Here is a 24,236-nt window from a genome sequence, read left to right as displayed (position 1 = left end):
ACGCAACGTCACCGGCGCTGGGAAGGCAGGCGGCGTTTGCACTGGGCGATAAGGAGCGATTGCGGAGTGCTCGGTCTCCTAGCAACCGTGCAGCCGCCTCATGGCAATTCGGCAGCGCGGAGGCTCCGGGCCGGCAGCACCGTGGAGGCGAGGGGCTGCGAGCGGCGGTAGGAAGGTAAGCGGCCCACGAAGGACCGCGCTGTCGGGGGGGGACGTGCGCGGAGGGAAGCATGCTTAAGAACTCGCGAGCGCTGCGGGGAGCGGACGCCCTCAGCTGCCTCGCCGCTCTCCCAGCACGGCGCGCGGCTCGTCCCGCACAGCCGCCGACGCAGCGCGGGTGTCCTGCAGCGCCGGGAGCAGCCGGACGGGACGGCCGTGGAAGCACCGGAGGCGCGCATTACGGCGCCCCCCACAGACGGCGGCCATCGGCGGATAGCATCCGCCAGGGATTAAATGCGCGTGCCCCGGATGGCCACGCCCTCCCCGGCGCTCGCCGCCCAATCAGCGCACGGCGGGGCGTGGCGGGCCCCGCCCTCGGCGGGGTGCGCGGCGCGGGGTGACGCGCAGGGCGGAGGGATGGTGGCGGCGCGGCCGTGTGCGCGGCGCGCGGCCAACGGCTGCTTGGGGGTCGCGCGGCGGAGCGCGCGCCGGGTCCCCGCCGGCCGCTGAGGTGAGGGGAGCGTGGCGAGGGGGGGCCGAGGGCCGGCGGAGGGCGGCGAGGGGGCCGCCGGCAGCGTCGGGCCGCGTGGGAAGGAAGACGCCGGGAGGGGCCGCGCGGGGGAGCACCGGCCGAGGGGACGGCGGGCGTCCGCCGGGAGCGGAGGGGCCCCGCGGGCGGAGAGGAGACGCTCGGCAGGCCGCGCTCGGCAGCGGCCGCGCGGAGGGGAGGTACGGCGGCGAGACGGGGCCCGGGGCCGGCCTGCGGGGCGCGGCGCGGCCGGGGGCTGACCTGTTGCTGCGAGGGCTGCCGGAGCCGGCGGCCCTTCGTGCCGCATGTGCGGCTGCGGCCGGTTCCGTGCCGCCGTGAGCCGCCTGCAGCGGGCACCGCTACGCCTGACTGTGGGAGCGGCCGAGCGGTTCCGGCCGGGAAGGGTCCTCTCCTAAGAAGTGCTTACGCCGGTAGAATGTTAAACGATGGTTTTGAAAGCGGAGAACGTCATCTGCGCTTGGCTGACAGGGAAGCTTCCCGGCCCTCGGTGCAGCATTTGTGGATGTACAGCTTCGTGCCAGGAGCGCCGATGTGTGCGCAGAGCTTCTAGAAACAGCGGTTCCTACTGAGCAGAAAGCCTTCACTGGCATGTACAGCTAACTGTGCCTTCTGTGCTTTGCCTCTAAGTACCTTGTTGCATCGCTTGACTGTTCCAGGCACGGTGTAGAAGCCATCGATTCCATTGCCAATGGTGCAGCCTGCAGAGGACACTGGAAGTTGGACTCAATGCTCCTTATGGGTCCCTTCCAATGCAGGATATGCTGTGATTCTCTGGCCTGTGCCTTCTGCTTTGTGCTGGGGCCTCGCTGCTTCCTGCTCTCTCCATCAGTAAGGGGACGCAGGGAAGAGTCAGCTGTGTGTGTACCATGTTTTACATGATTAATTTGTGAAATCTTGAGCAAAAGAGGATGGAATGATAGTGGGATGAAAGGTGCAAGAGTTCTGGATCTCTGCTGTTTTCTGCATAACATATTCTCTAAGTTTCAAAACCACTGATTGATTTTTGACTGTTGAACGTGTTTCCTCTTGAAACAACATTAGATGGTTTTATGTTCTGCATTTAATTCAAAGTGTTAATTATAAGGTGTTCATCATAAGCAGCTAGCAGAGTGAGGGCAATATTTCAGGCTGTGGTAAGAGGCTCATCACCAGGAATGCAAAGGAGCGCAGAGGCACGACAGTAGTGGTGGTGGAACCATGGGGGAACCATGAATCTCATTAGAGGAATTAGAGATTAGTGTTTGTGTCCTGTCACAGGACAGCCATCGGCCCCATTGCCCAGGGTGTGACACACAGCATGTCAACAGGCTTTCTGGAACAGCTTACAGGGTTGAGAGGGGTAACTGCCAGCAGAGCATGGGTTGTCTTATGGGATGCAGGAGAGGAGCATCTTGTGATTGTATAGAGCTTCTCACAGATGCTTAAGGGAGGGACCAGAGGAGGGGAGCAAGGTGGTTTGCAGAGCAACAATTATGGGAAAATAGATGGAAAAGAGGATAAAAAGGCCCAGTCAAGTGCAAACAAACACTGGTCAGCATGTTTGTCTGGTCGTATCCTATGCTGGATTTCTGCAGCCTGTTCCTTTTTCTCATTAAGCTCCATATATAACTATTCTCCTGGAAGAGAGGACTCTATTCATATGTGCATATTGAAGTCTCAGTGCCAGCAACAGGAATGATACTGTAAGCTGTAGGGACCTCTGTGACTGATGAGAGAGAGAGAGGGAGAGAGAGAGAGTCTAGGTGCCACCAGCTGGGTTGGTGACCTGGAGAGAGCAGAGTACATGTGTGTTGGCAGGTCTGCCACTGTATGGTTGCTCGTGAGCATTGGGCTGGGCTGGCTGGTGAGTAGGACAGTGGGCCCGGGGCCAAGTATGAGTGCAACTGGGTGTGGGCATAGTGCTAGTGAGATGAGGGGATATTTGAGCTGGCAGTGAGAGAGATCAGAAGAGAATATGAGGTTTGAAAATTGTTTTAGAGGCTCAATGGTGCCTCACGTGTGTGAGAGAGGTGACTGGATACAAAGGCTGTCTGGGTACTGGATAGGTGGAGCATCTGGGGCCATTCAGTGAGGAATCTGTGGTGCACCCATGGGGAGCTGGCACTGTGAATCATGATGAGATCTGAACCAGGAATGGGAGGGGGTCTGTGGGGAGACCAGCAGTTCCTGGTTAGATCGAGTCCCTGTAGAGATCCGCGTTGTGCGTATGCTCGTATTTCACACTAACAGACCTTTGTCTTGGCCAGGCAACAGCGTGAGGTGTTGTGCATGTGTGCTGTACAGCCTCGGCTTTGCTGCTGCTGGTGCCTGGAACAAGAAGCTGCAGCAGCCTCGGGCTGCCGTGGCCGGCAGCACCCAGCAGGTGAAAGTTACTGCAAGTTGAGGATGCAGGAATCTTTGGTTCTGAAAACATAAATTTGAAGCCAAACCAATGACTGCTAAGTTGTCATAGAGTTTTAAAACACTTGTCGTTTTGGCTGATGTGAATAAGGCTACTTACATGAGTGTGTAAGTAGATAAAGAGATTTATTTAAGCTGTCATGATGTAGTAATGGAGCACAAGTGTAAGCTTATCGTTACAGGGCTTTTTTCCTTTCCTTTTAAATTGCATCTCTTTTTGAAGTCAAAAGAAGTGAAGATAGAAGTAGGAATAAAAATGGGAATCTTTTAGTGTCCTGTGTTCTGCACTTGCCTTTTCCTTCTACTTGTATCTCACCCCTGAATAAATCCCTTTTTGGAAAAGAGTGGTAACAAGGAAGTGGGAGTGGGAGTGTTTGTCATCATAAGAACTGCTGTCACTTTCAGTAACTGCTGCTGGCAAGTTAAAAGGCACCGCATGTGTCAAATAGCAACATACTGTTAAAGAACAGAAGTACTGTCCTGTGTGCTGCTGGAGTTCATGAGCATATGGGGATGTATGTGTGTATGTCCAGTTTGTTGATATGAAATGAAGTCGTGAGCAGATTATTTCCAATTGAAAACTGTATAATAATAATGGTAATATTAAACAGCGAAACAACTTTTTTCTAGTAGAAACTGCTGCAGCTACTTTGTGTGCATCCATGGGTTGTTTTTCCTCCTTTTAAATATGCTGAAGGAAGGCATTGTTTTATCCTGGCACTCTCCCTTTGCTCATTTCCAGTTCTGAGCTGACCTTTGTGGTGATACGTGGGACAAGTTAAAGCACAAAAAGATATCTTTAGTGCAGTGAGTGCTTTTCAGAGTCACTGGCTGCTTGTGCGTCTGGGCTTTCCCTTAAATTGTGGCCAGGGTAGGGTTGGGCACCTCATTTAAGTTTTTGGGTTTTCTGTCCAAGTTTATGGCATATAAGACACAGAAATAAAGCTAGGCACATTACATATGACAATATATGATTAAAAACTGTATGTTCTGCTTGTTCATGTTAAAGAACTCCTTTACAGCCTGGTACAGCCTTTTGACCTCTTAGTTTTTCTTCCGTGCTTTAAGTTGCGTTTCCAGATCTGTTTCATTTTCCTGGCAGTGTGGAAAGGAGGCCTTGTCACATGCTGCAGCTTCTCCCCCCTCAGCTGAGCCAGGTGGCTTCTGGAGGCCCCAGCCCCATGGCTACACCTGCCTTCTGTCCTCTGCTTTTTGATCCAAGGACGTCAAAGGGGCAGGAAGCCAGTGTTTGGAGTGGGTGTTGCTGTGTGGTGATTCATGCAGCTTGCTTGGGGCTGGCACTTTGCAAAAGGCTCTTCATAGCCAGCAGGGAGGTGGATGCAGGCTGGATGGGTTGTGCTGGTGGCGGCAGATCTTTGATGCTGATCTCTAGAAGGCATTCAGCCTTTGATGAAGATCGATACCTTTGCTTAGAAGCAGCTGTGTGCGTGGGGCCTTGATGAGACGTGGCAGCATCAGCTTATGATTTGTGGTCGTCGTGGTGTTTTTCTTTACTGATGTTTGCTGTTGTAATAACGTAGATCAAATATGTTACAGACAGCAGAATACCAACTTGAAATATCATTTTTGCTGTAACACTGACAAGTATCCAACAAGCTTTTTAGAGGAATGTCCCACCTTAATAATGTGCAGAACAGAGGTGTCATTTTGGGACTGACCTACTGTGTTAGGAAAGCGACAGCTGGAGGTGAATTCAAAGCAACATCATTAGCACGGCATAAGGATATTGAGAGGAGATTTTTTATTGTAGCCACGTTCACCGCAGTGTCATGGAGCACTGCAATATTTCTGTTCCCTAACAGTTTCTCCCTTTACTGCTGTCTGTTTGCCTCAGACACACCTTTGCAGTCTGGGCGCTGTGCATTCTGAGATCTCTTGCCCAAGCTCTTCTGTACACCAGTGTTGGTTTTTCCTTCTGCTCTGTAGAGATGTTGATGTCACAGGGAGGCTGAAGGGTTTTGCAATAGAATGTCTGAGCGCTTGCTTCCGCCTGCCTTATCCCTGGTGGCAGCTGGTTGTGTAGGAAGTACTGCTCATTTTAAAGTCAGTCCTCTTGCTCTGTGCATTCTCTAACCTTTTTTTTGGCTCCCAACTTACTAAATGGGGTTCTGCCTCATGATGTGAAGAATGATGCTAATGGAGGGAATGCCAACAGCTCCTTTGTAAGGTTGGCTTGACTCCGGTATGTGCTTAACTGTCTGTGTTTCTGTGGCTTAGTCATGAATTATTTGAACACATCTCAACTCCTTTCAAATCTCTCAGGCCTCCATGGCCTGGAGTTGCCCACAGGTGCTTAATAGATGTAAATTCACCATTGTTTTAGATGTATAAAGTTCATTTTACATAGATGTAGGTCTTTCTTTAAAGTTCTTACAATGCTAAGCCAAGTCCTTTTCTTTTTGAGAAGCACAGGTGTGGCCAAAGATTAGGTTTACATGACTGGAATACATGTTTTTTGACATGTAGGAGTGGCTTTGAGGCTGACGTGCTTTGTTCTCCTCTTCTTCCAAATGCCTTCTAAAAGGGAGTGTTTCTTTACTGAAATTCTGATGTTCTCTCACTTTTCTTCTGGAAGTCTGTCCTCAGTACTTCTAAAAGTGAAAGGAAGATGCCCTACTTTGAGATCAGAGTAGATTGACTTTTATAAGTCTTGAATGTCTGCTTGTATTTGGCATCTGTTTAAGAATTCCTATGATATTCCAATTGCTGGAGTTCATCTCACGCCCGCACGGTGTCTCAACCTGTACGTTGCCTTGGATCATCTCTTAGTTTTGTAAGACAGGCATTACCTTTTTAAGCACAGTTTTCTTAAGGCCAAGAGAAGTGAACATGTATTACCATTTTATATTTAAGATATTGCACTTTAAAGTATTCTTGTATAAATGTTCTATCAGTATGGTTAAAGAAGTGCTTTCTGTGTGCACAGGCACTCTTGTATATTCAGCTTGTCCTTTATAATTGTAAGCTAAGTAGTACACAGTCGGGTTTGGCCCTAAATATGTCTGTACATTTTCTGTAACCAGTTGCATTGCTTCTGTACTTAAACTCCCATGCAAGCACAGGGGTTCTGGATCAGAGTTAGATTTGAGATTTCTTCTTTAAGGTATTTTGTCCTTGATTTCTTGTTGTATGTTAGATTTGAGTTATGTGTTAAGCTGCTTTACCCTTAATGTATTTTCCACTTGTTTTTGACAGCGTGTTACCTTCAGGAAATGGCCTCTTCTAAGTCTTTGATGAACCTTCTGACCTTCAGTTTTGGATCTGCAATAGGATTTTTTCTATGCTATCTCCTGTTTAGCATGATACTAGAAGAACAGGTTGAGATCCAACCTCGTATTCTTCACAATGATCCACATGGTCAACACTCAGAAGATACTGATAACAATCAGCTGCAAGGACAAATGAATTTCAATGCGGACTCTGGACAGCATAGAGGTATTTTGTTACACCTGATTTATTATATAATAAGTACCCTTTCATGCACCACAAACTGCCAAGTATTTGTATGAATCGTTTTCTTTCTGTTTGCCAGTGTTCAGGTTACATCTAAGTAACTTTGTTCTCTTGAGGTCTACTGCAAGGTGATTTTCTTTGCTTACATCACATTCGTGATTTTTGCATTTTCCCTTTGGAACCTTTGCTAGGCAGATATATTTGTTAGCATTGAAGATGAGATTGAATTGTTTTTCAGCTTTAAGGAGATAGTTCTGGACCATTTCTAACATCTGATCTAATTCTCAGATAACCCTAAAAGGAAAAAAATAGGATGGGTGCCTCACTGGGCCCTCTTTGCCTTCCTGATCCACAGTCCACAAGACTAATTGCTGTTCTCAGCTAGAAACAGAGAAAGTCTGTTGCACTTTGATTATTCTTTTTTAAGAAGGCAGACCCTTCTGATATTTCAGGCACACTTTTATATTTGACCCATCTTATCATGAGTTCATTCTCAGTCCTAAATACAGATAGTATCTGAACTGGGGCAGTTTAGATAAGAAAAATTGCCTGCACTATAACGCATTTATTCCACAAGGCATTAATAAGTAATTTATAATCTAAAGGTACTTAAACTGCAAGCTTTGTAAGTGAAGTTTGTGAGTGTTTTGCTTGTAGTTGTAGAAAACTGTTGCAAAGAAAACTGTTTTTGATAAGGTTAAACAGTAATATTTTAGGACCAGTGGTACTAATCTCACCAACCATGGAATGTTCTTTTACATGAGTTAACATCACTGTATGTGTCAAGTGAAAATTTCTTTGAGGGGAAACAAATGCTTTGGCACCTTGGAAAATGTTATATTCCACATCTGTTGTTTGGCACATTAATACTGGGTTCGTTCTATCTTAATACCACTGATAATTTACAAGTAAGATTTAACTTGATTTTATGATTTTTCTGCCCTACCATCTGCATTTCCCTTCAGAAACAGATTGGTATGTTAGAATTGTTTATTAGGTTTTGTTAGTTAACAAAAAATGATATAACAAAGATAAGAAGTTCTTAGATCTTTTTTTTTTTCAGTTGCTGTGTACTTTGTGAATGGTATAAATATATATTTTTAACTGGAATTAATCTTGTAATGCCACAAAGAGGATGGCTTCTCACGGTTTTTATGTGTTAAACCGTTCTGAAGTCGCAATGAAAAGATACCCATTTTGATCCAGCTCTTATGCTTCTCTTCATCCTGTGAAGTCAAAGTAACTTTGAGAATTTTAGTTTCTTGGTTTGGGGAGTTTATTTTCTTCTGAAACTTAATATTAATTTCATTTGAAAACAAAGACCTCCTGTGTCCCTCTGCACGTATTTCCTGAATTAGAAGCAGAGTGTCTGGGGAGGGCTTGCTCTCCTGTATGTATCAGTGCTCAGCCAAATCTGATGTTTGGGAATTTTCCTCTCTTTTTCAGATGAGAATAAAAATGTTGCAGATGGACTCTATCAGAAGGTGAAAATACTTTGTTGGGTCATGACTGGACCTCAAAATCTGGAGAAGAAAGCCAGACATGTTAAAGCCACCTGGGCCCAACGTTGCAATAAAATACTTTTTATGAGCTCTGAGGAAAATAAAGACTTCCCAACAGTGGGCCTAGAAACCAAAGAAGGCAGGGACCAACTTTACTGGAAGACTATAAAAGCTTTTCAGTATGTTTATGACCATTATTTTGATGATGCTGATTGGTTCATGAAAGCGGATGATGATACGTATGTTATATTGGACAATTTAAGGTGGCTTCTTTCAAAGTACAGTCCTGAACAGCCGATATACTTTGGAAGAAGGTTTAAGCCTTATGTGAAACAGGGCTACATGAGTGGAGGAGCGGGGTATGTTCTGAGCAAAGAAGCTCTGAAAAGATTTGTGACTGCTTTTAAAACCAACAAATGCTCTCATAGTTCCTCTATTGAAGACTTAGCACTAGGAAAGTGCATGGAGATAATTAATGTAGAAGCAGGAGATTCCAGGGATACAAGTGGTAGGGAAACATTTCATCCCTTTGTTCCAGAACATCTCTTAATCAGAGGATACCTACCAAAAACATTCTGGTACTGGAATTACAATTATTACCCTGCTGTAGAGGTAAGTCTTTAGGAATGTGGCATATGTTCCATGACGTATGTCTTACTGTGATACAGTGTTTGAGTTGACAGTTGAATGGCAGCTAAATGTATTTTAGAAAGGAAAATTTTGTTGTGACGTTGTTGGATACACCTGTGTTAAATACCATAGCCATCAGCTAAAACTGATGCTAAGAGATAAATGTTCTGGAGGAGCTACTCAATCTTGAATTGCTATTACTGTTTTCCTGTGTTTGGTGGACAGCAAGAAATGATGAAATCTTCTTAAGAGAACTTGTCTGGTGTCAGCACTACTATGTTCCTTGCAAAGTTACCTGCAAAGTTCCTGTTCTGTTTTGTACCCTTGTATCTCAGACTGCTGTGCAATAGGAAGCGAGTCCTGTGAGGTTCATTACAAAGCAGTGTTTTAAAAAATAATGATTGTTTCTTAGGTTTTCATCATCGGCCAGTACCCCCAGCTATTCAATCTTTTTGTCCCTCACCTTATATTAGTAATGGATGTTGCCTTGACCCAGGTGCAAGACCTTGCACTTGGATTTGTTGAACCTCATGATGTTCAGCTGGGCCCACTGCTCAGCCTGTCTAGATCCCTCTGGATGGCACCCCATCCCTCAGGTGTGTTGACCTCACCCCACAGCTGGAGTGGGGTGATTTGCTTGAGTGTGCACTCGATCCCACTGTTGATGTCACTGTTGAAGACATTAAAGGGTATCAACCCCAGCACTGATCCATGAGGACACCTAATTTTGGCTGACTTCTCTTAAATTAAGTTTCCAACTTGAGTATTTGTTTTGCTCAGCCATTTTTCATTTAGATTTTTGCATATCTTTGTATATCATATACTCAGTCACAGGGTGGCAGGGCGTTGTCCTGAGATCAGCACTAATAAGGAGTTTCCAAGTTTGAAAATGCCTAAATAAAAGGCAGTGTCTCTGCAAGCTGCTTGCTGCTGCCTGATTCATTTTTATGAAGTATGTAAAATGATGATGTTTGATGCTCCGTCCCTGGAGGTGTTCAAGGCCAGGCTGGATGGGGCTTTGGGCAGCCTGGTCTGGTATTAAATGTGGAGGTTGGTGGCCCTGCTTGTGGCAGGGGGGTTGGAGATTCATGATCCTTGAGGTCCCTTCCAACCTGGGCCATTCTGTGATTCTGTAAAAGCAAAGAATGGCCTCTGGCATTAAGTGCAGGCAGCAAGTTTCTTCACTGGCTTGATTACAGAGGCCAGAGACTATCTATCCATTTCTGTCTTAGGAAAGATGCTTTGGCAAATCTGCCTGATTGATCCAATTTGCTTGCCTAATGCTAAGCTTCGAAATAAATACATGAATGACGAAAGGGATTTTTTCCCAGGAAGTCAAATGTGTGTTTGAATTCTTCCTCCAGTATCTTTAATCCGTGGCATGCTCTGGAATTCTTGCTGATGATTTTGACTTGTTTTGTATTTTAGGGCCCTGGATGCTGCTCTGACCTTGCGGTTTCATTTCACTATGTTGATTCCATGACAATGTATCACTTGGAGTACTTGGTTTACCATCTCCGTCCATATGGGTATTCGTATCGGTACAATCCTGATTCGGCAAAGAGCCTGGGGGAGCAGAACAAAAATGAAGCACTAGAGGATAATCCAAAGCTAAAGCAAAAGACTTCTGAGAATTAATTGGACTTTGAAGGAAACTGAAAGAAGGCAGTACGGTGATTAAGAGTCTTCTCAAACTCCTGCATGAAGCTTGTGGACTAGGATTATCCATTGCGATTCTTACGTTGGCAGTACTACCAGTCAGTGCCTGTGCACAAAAGAGTCCAGCGTAGGCTCTGGCTGATTGGGATAGTGTGACATTGCAGCCCTACTCACAAAGATATTGGGCCCTAGAGCTGTGGGACAGGAGGAGGTTCTGGTACGCTGGTTCCTAGAAGAACTCAGATTTAAAAGCATAGTGGACAGACTCAAAGATAATTATACAGTGGTTTTTTTTTTCCCTTCCAATTGTTCTGTTATGTGAGTTCTTATACTAGAAATCTGATGTAAAGGGAATGCTTCATGATGGTTTTCTCCAGTATTTTCAGTATTCTGAAGTTACTGCGCGCACGTTGCCCTATAAAGAAGTAAGAAGGGTAAAAAATAGAGCCTCAAATCTGCTTTGCCTTAATGACAGACTGGTTGGTAAGAACAGAGACACACCTCAGTGATTAATGTCTGAATTATTTCAGAAATTAAATTCACTGCTAGGAATTATTTACAGTTTTTTACTGTAAATCTTTATTGTACAGAACAACATGAAGTTAGATCACTACTGTCTTAGGGAGAAATCCAGGGATAGTTATTATTGTTCAGATTACTGAGGTGATGTGAGGAGACTATGTTTGTCCATGGCTTTTTTTAATTTTATTTTAATCAAGTTGCCATTTGGCTAAATAAATTCATCTCAGAACTTGTGAGCTAAAGATGTTTTTTCATATGAAAGCTCTTCTCCTCCATTACATTTCCTCTGTAAAACAGAACGGATAGTATGTTAGCCAAGTTGTGGTGGCATGTAATAATTTGGATTCATCCAGTGTTAATTAGTTCATTGCTATTCAGTTTCCCCATTTCTGTACTTTGAGATTGTGACATTACCTTATTCACGGGATTTTACAGGTACAAACACATGCTGTTTTAAAACAGGAACAAAGCTCATTTGTCTGCTTGGCTTAGAGAACTTCATTTCCCTTTTCTGAACTCTTCCTCCATTCTTAAAGTTTCTTGTTGCTTTATTCAGAAGGAAGTGATAGATGATCGCTGTGTCACTCTTGTGAAGCTGAAGTATTTGGTTATTCAGGTAACCCAGCCTGAATGCAGGTATCTTTCAAGTGCATTAATCTCTCCACTACTTTATGAGCATCTCTGCCTCGTAAGTGAAAACACTTTCTTGGTGTGGAACAAAACGGTTTTAATTACCGAAGAGTTTTCAGAAGTCGAGTCTGTGTTTTACATACACAACACAACACTTTGTGGTTTTCACTTCTTCGAATTCAGTTAATAGAGCAGTTCAGGGGATGGGGTTAAGCCTGACATGCCTTTATTCCACACTTGAACAAAATTTCTTTTTAGCATTTTTCGCCTTCATCATATTGATGAATTTGGACATAACCTGATTACCTCCAGTCACTGCTTTGGAAAGGGCACATACCGATAGCAGACAGCCTTATTTACTGCTGCTGTCCTTCAGGTTCCTGGAGAGGACGTTAGCATATAGTACTGGAATTTGTGTTTTCCAAAGATAGTTCTCGCACAGATTGGGGTTCTGTCTGTGGTCCAGTAGTGAGGTCGTGACTGCTTTTCTGATCATTACTCTGCAGCATAATGGCAATTACTGAAATACTGTTTGTCATGTCTGCCTGAATATAGGTTAGGTTCATATGTTAAACCTGTTGATCTTTCATGAGGAAGATTCTCCAAAATACTGAAAGAGATGAGCTTTATTTTATGTTAACTGACTTAAGTAGAAAATCATAACCGTATTTGTTTAGAAAAAGGAAAAAGCCTCCAGTTTGCTGTAGTCAGAGGGGTGCTGTAGTCAGAGAGAGAATGCCTGATAGCTTCTTTTAGTTGGATGCTTCCTTCTGTCAGCTAAACGTTTATCCCACGTGCCTCGCGAACACTAAGATAGTGAAATCCATACGCTGTTGATAACTCTGGTGGCATTGTTCAAACCTGCAATTAGAGGTTCTGGAATACATCAGGAAATTGTAGAATGAAATCAAGATCCCAGCGTTAATCTCTTTGCCTTTCCTCTGGGGCAGTTCTGATGGTTGCCTGTTCCCCAGCTGTGGTTGGTGGGCTTAGCAGAGCAGGGCAGGGCCTCGGGTGGAATGGAGAAATAAAGAAGTGAGCAGCACATATCTGCAAGGCCGAGAACTTACTGCTCGTGACAAGTAGGCGGCCTATCTGGAGAAGTAAGAGCAGCCTTCTCTTCCAATGCTCATTCTTGCTTTGTTTTAAAGTGTTCTGCTCCCACACCTCTGATATTATTTCTTTTGCCTTTCTGGCAATGCTGCAAAGAAATCCAAATTTTTTTTTCCTGTCAGTATCCAAATTGAAAAAATATTGATTTTACATTCTAATAGAAGGCTGTTGCTCTCTGCTAAATTGTAATGTAGCAATGAGCCTATACCTCCTGAAGTGAGCAGTTTGCATCTCATTCTTCAACAGCTGAAGCAGACGAGATTGGAATTTGAGCAGTTAGTGTAATTTTCACATGCCATCTTACAGAACCATTAACAGTTTATTATTTCACTCTCGGGTCTTCGTGCTTTGACAAAGTATTGAGTATTTCTGTAGCCCCAGCAGGCTTCTTCATGGGAGGATTCAGAAGCACAGAGTCTCTTTGGCTCTTTAGATTATTGCATGCTCTCTCTCTCTCTCTTGCTCTCAGATCTCTTAATCAAAATTAGAAACTTCCATTGGTATGGTTGGTTGTAATTAAAATGGTGCATCTAACATTTATGAACTAGTTTTCTTGGAATTAGGAAGCAGCAGGCTTTTCTTAAACAGTTGTTTGCCCCTGGATATGGGAATGTTCCTTAGCATAAGACAGTAACGTATTAACCCTGCAGTGTGTTTTAGCTCAGAAGAAATGAGAGTGCCAAGCAGAGTTCCTAATTGGAGGACAGTGTTAAATTTGGCTTGCAGAAAAAAAACAAATTTAATCTTTAACTTTGAGTTCATTTGTGCAGCCTGTGTTGGACTTAGTGAAGGGGTTAGACTGTGTGCTGTTAGCACAGTGTCTCATCTTGTGGGAGGTCTCTTCCCAATGTCTTTTGCCTGTAAGGACACTGTCCTTGTTTTGCTCTGATGGGGTTATGTATTAAAATCACTTTTTCTTTACATATGACTGTTCTGTTTCCAGAGTGTGCATTTCAGTGAGTACCTGGCACACCTGTAGTGCACAGTTTGCCATCCGAGAAGGGCTTTTATCTTCGTATGACTAAGAAAGATGTGGGTTATTTCTCTGATGTCCTGCTGCTGCTGCTAATAGTGCACAGGCAGATGGACATAGACCTTTCAGTGTGGCACAACGTGGGAAGGCTGCTTTGTCCTTTGTCCTTTTTCTGACAAGAAAAACTTCTGTGAGATTCCAAAGGTGTAATTTGTTTCAGTTTACCATACTGTATTTAAAATACTCCAGAAATGTTGTTAATACTCTTAAAAAATAAAATGAATATTGCTGCTGGACAGTATATTCCACTAAAAACCTGTGAATGTTTCATTTTGCAGTTATAGGCTGTTGTGTCCCTACTGACGGGTGTAAATTGGTGACTTGTCTGGACTGATCACCGTAAGATTTGTTTCTGAAATACCTTCTTTGAAGTGCCTTTGACCAATTTTTAGCATCAAAATTAAGTTCAGAATTGAATAAATGAAATAAGTTATCTCCATACACTGTGTGTCTGTCTTCATTTGCCCGCCCTGTATGCTGGTAGTGTGGCAGCACAGTGGAGTGCAATAAGAATATTCTCTTTCCTTGTGTGTTCGTTAGTTTTGGTGGTTGCAGGAAAGGTGGAAAGCTTGCTGAGTTCTCTGTTATGCATGCTACTAGCAAGTAGCAAGCTACACAGAAAACTTTATTTAAAGAAAATGTTAAATTAATTACAGGTGCTAGCACCAGATCCACATAGCCAGACTGCTGTTCCTTCATTGTGCTGATTTTCACTGTCTCCATGTTATTATAGCATCCTGAGTGAACTGACTGTAGCTGATGCTCAGAGATAAAGCAACATTGTTCCAAATGCACCACATTTGACAGGAAATACCACTTATAGAAAGCTTCACAGGCTCAGGGAAATTTCCTACACTGCTTTTCTGTGCGCTGATGTGAGTTTAAAAGGAATTTAAGTCAATATTTTCCATCCAGGGACTGAAGGCTCTCTGATTGCAGGGTGGATGCACTTGTGCATTGCTGGTTCCAACGCACTGCAAAATGGTCTGCAGCCTTCCCTCCTTTTTGAGAGTTTTTTGCCTTTATGAGGCCCTCCTTTGGGTTCTACAAATGTTGTGGTGTGGTGAGTAACTTCTTTTGACAACTGTGAAAGGAATCAGAAAGTCAGAGCCCTGAAGTGAATATTTTCATTGTTGCACTTAGGAAATAACATAGACATGGAAAAGCAGCTGGATCATGAGAAATTATTTCTAGGCATTAGGGTGGTATTTGGTGTCATTTATAAAGAAAAGGTGAATACTCACATCAGAAATGTAGGCTGAGCTCTGTGCTTTTCCAGCTTTCTAGTACATGTGTATATACGTGTATATATATTCCTGCAACCCTAGCCACCTTTCTTTGGCTTATTTGGTTCCAGCTGAAGCCTTGGGTGCTGGAGCCTGCAGCGGTGCTGAGCCAAACTCCAATGTTCCAGTTCCACCTGGAGCTTCTCTGATGTGTCATACTGCTCTTGGGATGAAAAAGTTGATTCTTTTGCACATTCAAGGTATTGCCTTCTCTTTGAGAGGCTCATGCCAGAACCTGGCTTGTCATTTTCACGCTTCAGGTGTCTGCGGCTCACTTCAGGTCTGGATGCAAAAGGTCATACATGAGGTTAGTAATCTACAAACTGTGTTGAAATCAGCCTGCCTAAATGAGCCACTACCAAAGCAAGAGTCAACCTGAGGGTTATAGATTAAGGAGATCTGAGTAGATTGAGACGTGAGTTTCTCAGGAATGTTTGTTAAAACACAAAGTTGGTTTGAACAGCTGCTTATCTCCTGACATTTAGACTACAGCTTTGCTTGAGGAAGTAAGCGTTTGCAGGATACAGTTCTTAGTTTTACAGACCTGCCTATGGCCTTTGTGAGCCCATCCCTTTGGCATCCTGAAATCCACAGGGCTGGTTGGTTCCTTTGAATCTCTGTTCTGTCTCCCAGCAACTCCGTGCCCTCTTGGTTTGTCCTCTCATAGGATGAAGTGCTCACTCGCTGAAAGGAGAGGAACATTGTCACTAACTTCACTCATACGCAAACCTGGTTGGTGTGTCCTGCTCTGTTCCACCCCCAGTATTCAATGTTCCCAGCAGCTGTGAATTCTTCATAGTCTCATGTCAAGGTTCTTCTTCCCCTCAGCTGACCGAAAGAACTTCGAACTTCATCTGTTTTGATACCCTGCACCTTTAAAACCTTATTCTATGATTTATTCCATTGGTTATTGCACTTGAGTTTTTAATGAGCAATCGTCTGAACATCACACTGTTAGGTGTCGTCAGCTCCTCCCTTCCTGGAGACAGAGAGCACGACATGGAAGATAAAAATTAACTGGGGGGAAACCCTGGATGCTCAGTAGAAATCAAAACTAACAGATGTCTGTGCAGTTGCAGTTGTGGTGTTGTTTTAATGAATAACTGTTGTCTCCAAACTCCCTACAGCTGTAGTCCAGCACCCTGCAGAGAAAACCAGACCTGGAGATCTGATGTTTTTCCAGCACAGAACAGCACTTGACCAGCACCAGTAGCTCCAGCATTTATCACTGCGAACAGCAACTGCCACGTGTTCCATCATAGATTCTTGTGAGATTGAGAGACTTTGCTTACAGCTTGCTAACTTGTTCTATGCTATTGAGTGACATGAAGGACTGCTGCACAAAGAATGCTGTAGACATAAAGTGTTGGCCAAGGGCTGCGTTCTGAACCTCATGGTGCAACAGGAGGGTTTCCCCCAGCAGTTCTGTCTGTCCCAGTTCAGTACATAATCAAGTGAGCTTATATCACCAGTCTGGTATAACCTTTGTTAAATCCTTACCTTACAGCAATGAAACCTTGCTGCTTCTTTCATATGAGAGTGTTATATGATCTCATCCACAACACATAACTAAAATCAATTTATAAATTGGAGGCAGAGCTCTCCTGTTCAGCAGCTGGTAGACGTTCAGTGTGAATAACGAAGTCTTTCTTCCCTTTTGCCAGAGTTACCACATTTTTAGCAGACAACAGGCAGTGTCTGTTTACCCAGACATTTGTTGTGGAGCATTTGTTGCCCCACTAGTTGCAGGCATCCTGCTTTCAGAGCTGCTCTGTAGCAGCTATGTTGGGGTTTATGGCCTTTATCTTTGTCAGCTTCCAAAGCTACATTTCATGCAATGTGTTCAGACTAATGCAAGTGTTATTCACAGTCTCTAAAAGCAGAAGTTGTCTCACCAAACTTAGATCTGAATGTTTACAAATTTAAGACAATCCTGATGAGAGAGAATCTCCTGCATCAGCTCTATCTTCTTGCTTTAAAGCCATCACTACGAAAACAGCATTCAGTCTTACTAGCATCTCCTCAGCGAGCTTAAGGAAAGAAAAAAGGAGTACAAGTCACGTGGGTGTCCCATGCTGATAAATTCACCACCATCTACAATCCCACAGCACTTTGTCAGCATTGCAGGGAATATGTTGGCACCTGCAGGTTTTCCTTCTCCCAGGTGCTGCTCAGCTGTGCAGCCATCTCCTCTCCCTTCAGTTACTGGTAGAGCTGAGCCGTGCCTGCCTCCTTGCTCACAGCTCCCGTGTTGCTTTTCATGTCCCCCTTTCCTTCCAGAGGAGCAGGATATCCTGGCAGGAGTTCTGCCCACCATTCTGACTGGTACTGTGCAAACTCTGGCTTTTATGACCCATTCTGTAGAAGGGTGGTGAGATGAGTATGCTTTGTCTCAGTGTTAAAATACATTACTTCCTTCCCTTGGGAAGTTCCCTTCTGTGTCATATATACATGGCTTTTTTACTGCTGTTATAGGTTGTTTGCCTTTCTCCTTTCAGTTATATATCCCTGTTAATGTACAATTGGTTTTAAGGGCATAAATCCCTCTGTGCTCCTCAGTAACTGTTCCCACTGACTGCTGAACTCGGATCAGGTTTTGTTGCTGTGCAGAGGGTAACAGCTACTGGCACGGGCCTGCTGGTTACGAAAGTTGCTTACCTCTGACAAAGAGTAGGCAGCTGCTATTAAAAACTCCATAGCATTATTATGGGCAAGAATATGATCCAAGCCAATTTTTGTGCATGAAAGCTCTGAAGTGTTTTCATACAGACCTGTGCCATATGTAAGTCCACAGCTTAACAATTCCTATGTGATTCTTAAAGAACAGGAAACAAATACACGAGGAGGGAAGCACTTTCCCTTGATGTTCAGTTCAGCATCATACAGAGATTTAGCATTTAATCACTGTTTCATAAATACATCTGGTCCATGTTAGAGGGAAGAAGCAAACTGGATGAAGAAGGCACAGTTAAAGAAATGCAGTATCCAGAGTCTTTTCTCCAAGGCCCATGGAGGATGATGCCCAAACAAACACGTGGCACCCTATGACCTGGGCAGTGCTGTTTAAACAGATTCACCTCTTGTTCATTTGGGGGCATCATTTATTCCTCTGTTTGAGCCTCATGAAAAAATGCTGGTATTTATGAAAGGCGATGTGGTTATGGAATGCAATGCAATGTTTCTTTTTTCTTGTCATTTTGTGCTAATCTTGTTATTAAAAAGGTTTGCACTGCTTATCTGTTTTAGTATTTCATAAATTGCTTTTGTCATCAAACTAAACTGAATTCTGGATACTGGATTTGAGACATAGCCAAGAGAAAAGTCTCTCGGTATCTCCTCCAAGTTTGAAAGTATGTTGATACTGCACTTCAGTACTATTTTAAGTTTTGAATCCACCTTTTCAGCCAATTTGAAACCTTCTTGTTCTTTCATTTCCTCACACTTTGTGTTTATTCCCATCTTGCTGAATTCATTTGGACATCTGTTCACTATTAAATTCTCCAGCACATAGATATAGTTGGGTGATATTGCACAAGCTGTATTTCTGAGCAGGAACTCAATCCTTCCATGATCTTTTCACATCACTAGTAGGAAGTTTACTAGCTTGAAACCTTTCGTCTGACTTGCTGATTATTCCCAGCCCTGTACATAGCTGGATATCACAAGAGACAATCCTTTGCAGTATATTTTGAAGCTATTTACTTTTCTGATTAAAAAAAAAAAAACAACAACAAACAACCAGGCCCATTGAAGTTGCATTCTTCTATAGCACTGAATCCCTTCATTTTCAGGCTTCTACAGAGTATGTAGCACAACGTATTGTCCTTGTGTTCCAGTGCTTCTTTTCCAGCCAAGATTAATCGTGGCTTCATGGTTGTTTTTCTTCTTGGAGTGACCATCATATTTCATTCTGAGTATAAAAACAGTGGCATCTTTGGAGGCTGCCATCAGTTTTTTAGTTTCTAATTTGAAACTCACTAACAAAGCTAATTTTTTTTTTGAAAAAAGTATTTAATTCTCCTAAAATCCAAGCACTTCATTTCATAGAATAAGGTTAGTGCCTCGTTTGCTATAAAGAAGTCCATTTTGCATGGTATATGCTATCTTTTGGGCACCTGAGGAAAAAAAATGTGCAAGCATTGCTTAAACGTATTAAGATCTGTTCAGACTGCATATACAGATAATAGGTTTTCTTGTCTACAAAGGAATAAGAATGCCAGACTCTTTATCAGATGTTGCTTTCCGTTTTAATTACAGGCTCATAATTCTCAGTTTTAATGATAATTCATTAGGATTATTGCTAAAAGTAGAAAGAATGTACGTAAACATTTATATGCATTTTTCAGTTCTTTTCCTTTTTTACTTAATAGCATATATCTGAGTGAAATACATATATATTTAAACACAGAGACCCTGAGAAACTGAAATTTGCTTACTTGCCATAAAGGACACGAAGAATCCTGGTTTTAATGTAATTTCAAATGAAAGTCCCACCCTTGTAAGTGAAAAGATTATACTGGTGTTAATATAAATGTGCTTTAATGGGAAAACCCTCCCCTCTAATTAATTTTGCTGTGGCATTTACATTCAGAAGAGGTAGTCTAATTAGTGAAAATCTTAAATTATGACACTAAATGCTGTCATAAGAGTGCTAATGTCAGAGCTACTTACTCTTGTTTAAAACTAGAGCACATTTTTTCCTTCCAAGAGAATAAGACCTCTGCCATTAAATGCCGTGTGAACACTTCCAGCATTTTAATCCTAAAAATCAAATCTTATCCTTGCCACATTAGTATTATCAAATTACTATGAGTTTGAAGGGAAAAGGTACGTTCCCATGCATGTGTATGTGTAATAAAGTTATTGTTATGATGTTACAGATAACATATGCTGTGCAGGAATCTAATGAATGTGAATTCCACATGTGGAGTGGCGAAAGCAGTGGAGCATGGTGGCAATATATTCATGTTCACACATCATTTTAGGTTCTTCTCAGCCACTTCTTCCTTAATACACATGAACTTCTTGCTTTAAAAACTCCAAATGGCAGTAATTTCTAGAGGAATGAGGAATTGATTAGTTTTCTTGGAGCATTCAGAAAGAAATATGCTATAGTTCAACAGATTTTTCCTGTACTGAAAGATGAAATAGAACTTAATACAGTGTACTGGGGAGGAGCTAAATGTTTTTTGTAAAGGAAATTATGCACTATGGATAAGCAAGCTCTTTGAAGACCATCACTCAATGAGTATGTGGGCCTAAGGCAGTGAGTAAGTCTGTCTGGATTTCTAAAAGATAAAGTCTCTCACCAAAGGAAAATTATATTGGATTAAGAGGAAAAATCTTCTGATTTATAAACAGTGAAAAGGAAAGGGAATAAATGGCTGCTGGAAAGAAGGCACTGGAAGATGCATGCTACAATGGTCTGTCCTACTCGAAATGATCATAAGTGATCTAGTGAAGGGAGTAAAAAGTGAGATGACCAAGTCTGTGACAATACTGTCTTTCTCTAGAGTAGAAAAGGAAAGGGTTGACTGCAAGAAATTGCAGAAGAACATTGTGATGTTGACAGAATAAGGTGTGAGTGGAAAAGGAAAAGTGAGTTTTGAAGAGTGTAAAATTGTACATATAAGAAAAATGATCCCAAATCCACGTATAAAATGATGGCTTTTCAGCTAATTCCTAAAATGAGGCCTTGGAATTTTGATCTGTGAATATGTCACCTTAATTCTCAGTAATAGTAAAGAAAACCCAACAAACTCAAATACAACATGAGAAACTGTAAGATAAGGAGTAAAAAGCAAAGTAGACAACTACTGTGTCACTGTATAAATTCATGACTACGAAGTGCAATTCTGCTCCCACCATCTCAGAAAGGAGTAAAACCTGATCAAAGGTGTAAATAATACGTATGCACAGTATTGGAGACAATTAAGTATTATATCTTTTTAGCCTGGAAAAGAAGTGCTTGAAGGAGAAGAACCCGATGGAGAGAAAACTTACTTATTCATCAACGCAGGTTCCTTGACATTCTTCTTGTGTTTCAAATCTATTGTTGGTACCATTACAACCTCCATACCAGAACTGGCCACAAGAATTGGCATTCTTGTCATAATACCATTTCACCACATAGTTCCGGCAATCACCTGGTTTCATAGGTTCCAAGCACCTGGGATCTGAAAGCATATCTTTAAAAGTTAACTTGGATTCTGGTATCAATTACATTACCCTATCCCTCCATTATTTTTTTAGAGCATCTTTTTTTTTTTCTTCCTCATAATGCCTGGAATATATACACATCTCAGATTTGTAGCCAAATTCCATTTCAGTTAATGAGATATACGAATAGATCTAAACAAACACATGACTGGTTTGGAATCAGGCTACCCAAATTCTGATGCAAGACTCAAATGGGCATTTAAATACTTAAGCACAATCAATACACAAGGGCTGTTGTCTAGGTTTGAAACTCTGAGTAAGGTGGCTGCAGCCAAAACACCCAGAAAAACAAAAGATGATAAAATCCAGTAACTATATGAAGGTGGGAGTAGGGATTTTTGGTTGGTTGATTTTGGTACAGATCTGCTACCCAATATTCAGACAACAGTACGTACCTTTTTGAGGTTTTGCTACCTGTGATCGCTGTGCTGTTGCGTGGCGATCTTTAGCAGCGGTAATATTGAGCAGAGGGTTGACAACTGGACTCTGACGTCTGATTTCATCTATGTTGGAAAATGGAGGGAATCTCGATTCTCTGAGAACAGAGATCACCGTGTGATCCTGAGCAGATGGCAGCAGCTCGGTATACCTGGTCTGTGGTGGGCTACGCTGCAAAAGGAGTCAAAATCTGTTAACATTCTGTCAGAGCTCAAGTGTGAAGAGAAAAAGAATGAGAGAATTATAAAGGACAGTAATTGTATTTTGTACACACATTACTTCCCAATAATGGCGGGTGGGTTCAGACCTTGTTCTAGTGATTTCTCAGTAAGGGACCATGATTTTAACAAATGCATTTTCTGGTGCTGACAGCTAAATGAGAAGATAAAGTAATTCTTTCCATTTAGTCACTAAGCTGAATTAGTTCCATTGCCGTAAAATTTCAGCCAGTGCTTATTTGTAATATAAACTAAAAAAGCAAGGAACTATGAGGTAAGTCTCTGCTTTCAGATGTCTATTACACTTGCTGGTAAAGAGCTGAAATCAAGTCTGTCAAAGAAAGGGAAATGGTAGGCAAGAGGAACAGGATACTTGTTATGTTACTGATAGAAAAACACATTCATCAAAGATGATCCAAAGATCTTTCTAAATGTGGAATCCCTTGAATGCAGCAAAAATATGCAAATCTTGTGTTGAGGAAATCACATCCCAATCCAACAAGATTGTCTCCAGAGATGCATACTTGCTGTCTTAAATCAAGTGAAAAATCACTCTTTTTCCTGTTTCTGGCTGCCTAACATCCACTTGCTTATTATCAGAACTGTAGGGTTTTCCTTGACCAAAATGTTCAGAAGGTAACAGACCTCTTCAGGTGAAGATTATTATCTAAAAATGTGCCTCTCTAGTGTTTTACTATATTCAAGAAGCTCTGCATGTTTCTTAGTAAAGTATGGTAGAAATGACTGCATTTATCCATACATCTCATAATCTACTGAAACCAGGAAGGAAGAAACTCGATACTATATTTAACATCTTCCCATTTACAGGACTGTACTGACGTGTCACTCAGTTTAAGAAAACTCCTTTTAGCCACTGGTACTTTGAAACCCAAAGTCTAACTGAAATGTGAATAGACAGTTCATCCAATCCTTTGCATGTTGCATTTCACAGATGTACAAAAAGATAATGTTTATTGTGATGGTAATTAAATTATTAAGATTCAGCTATAACTAACCAAAGCCAATCAGATCCAAGCATATGAGCATCTATCTAATTAGTTAGAACTATTCATATTTGTGATTCTTATAATAAAATATATAAATGTCAGCATCTATAATACCAGATTGACATTTATTTTCCCTATTATTTTCCTTAATGATGCAGGTACAAAGCTGATCCTCTGTGTCACACAGATCTATATGGAGGTATTACAGGGCCCAAACCTAAATCACTTAGACTGTATCTGTCATTCAGGGAAATGAGACTGAACTTTGAAAGTGAAGTTGATTTATGTAATTACCAATCATATTACATACACAATGATCAAAGGGTTAGTATTGGCTAATAATGGAGGAGTTCACTGACTTCACCATATATCAGTAATATTTATATACAGCATTCAATTCACTTAATGTTTAAATGTTGGTACAGTGGCCTACAATATCCATTCCACACAGCTACGGAGGATCATACAGAAAATATTTCAAAATTTATTTCAGCACATTATGGAGGCAAGCATCTGTTCCATGTTTATCATCAGCTATTTTCAGGCAAAGCAATTAAAACACTCTAGAGTGTTTGTGCTGAAGTACTGTAAAGGTGACAAATGTCCTTCTCTGATTCTAAGACAGCGACTGAAAAATACCAAAGACCTATTAAGAGAATTAACTTGATGCACACCTGCAGAAAATATTTATCTATTGCACTAAAAAACCACCTGTCCTCTCTGTCTGTACAACAACTCCATGTCGGAGAATGGACGAACACAGGACAGAAGAAATTAAAACTGGAGAATGAAGAGTAATGTGAGCAAGGAGTCCTGGAAACACAGTCCAAGCAAAGCTGAAAGCTTAATGATACTTACAGGGTATCACCAGGAGAAGCAACTTTGCACTGACAGTTGCATAAATAAATGCCTTGCACACTACCTGCCTGCATAGGTGCGCATCTGAAATATTTCCAATTCACTTTGAAAATGAATCAGAAATACAAAAATACAGATTTATTGCAACAGTGACACAGTATTACTTCTTTTTTTTTTTTTTTGTAAACTATTTTAAACAAGTTCACTCTAACTTTAAAAGTTCTCTTCAGATTTTTTTTTTTGAGATATTACCCATGTATTAAGAGATTGGTAAATGGTGTAATAAATAACACATGAATGTCAACAAAGAGCTACACCTTTTAAAAAACATTCAGTAACTTACTGAGTAACTGATTCCTTCTTTATGGGGCACTGAAGTCTCTGAAATTGTCACTCGAGTCAACTGAGTGTTAGTAACTTCATTAGGCAATTCAGGTTCTGGACTTGGAGGTGGCAATAGAACATTTTCTTTTCTACTGTAAATTTCAGACACATTATCACAGATTTTTGTGATGAGTTTATCTGCAAGAGCTGAAAA

The 24,236-nt window shown here is 42.0% G+C and overlaps 2 protein-coding genes across 2 annotated transcripts in view; one reads left to right on the top strand and one right to left on the bottom strand.

The window, feature by feature from the left end:
- Positions 1-6,336: 6,336 nt before the first annotated feature.
- On the top strand, positions 6,337-10,353 carry C1GALT1 (core 1 synthase, glycoprotein-N-acetylgalactosamine 3-beta-galactosyltransferase 1; the record flags this gene model as incomplete). The annotated part of the gene is made up of 3 exons (XM_079538724.1): positions 6,337-6,565; positions 8,030-8,697; positions 10,144-10,353. Exons 1-3 carry the CDS (start codon positions 6,343-6,345, stop codon positions 10,351-10,353), a joined length of 1,101 nt encoding a protein of 366 aa, XP_079394850.1. The 5' UTR covers positions 6,337-6,342.
- A 10,608-nt stretch (positions 10,354-20,961) lies between these two features.
- The window catches only part of COL28A1 (collagen type XXVIII alpha 1 chain), a gene marked incomplete at both ends in the record, with an annotated part of 55,719 nt that continues 52,444 nt past the window's right edge, over positions 20,962-24,236 (bottom strand). Inside the window, 3 exons of the mRNA XM_079538299.1 lie at positions 20,962-21,134; positions 21,573-21,786; positions 24,042-24,229. Of these exons, the coding sequence (XP_079394425.1) occupies positions 20,962-21,134; positions 21,573-21,786; positions 24,042-24,229 (575 nt within the window). The remainder of the gene's footprint in view (positions 21,135-21,572; positions 21,787-24,041; positions 24,230-24,236) is intronic.

This window comes from Tetrao urogallus (assembly GCF_951394365.1).
Source record: "Tetrao urogallus genome assembly, chromosome: 7".
Lineage (NCBI taxonomy): Eukaryota > Metazoa > Chordata > Aves > Galliformes > Phasianidae > Tetrao > Tetrao urogallus.
Note: the sequence above shows the minus strand (reverse complement) of the source record. Positions and strands in the feature narration are given on the sequence as shown.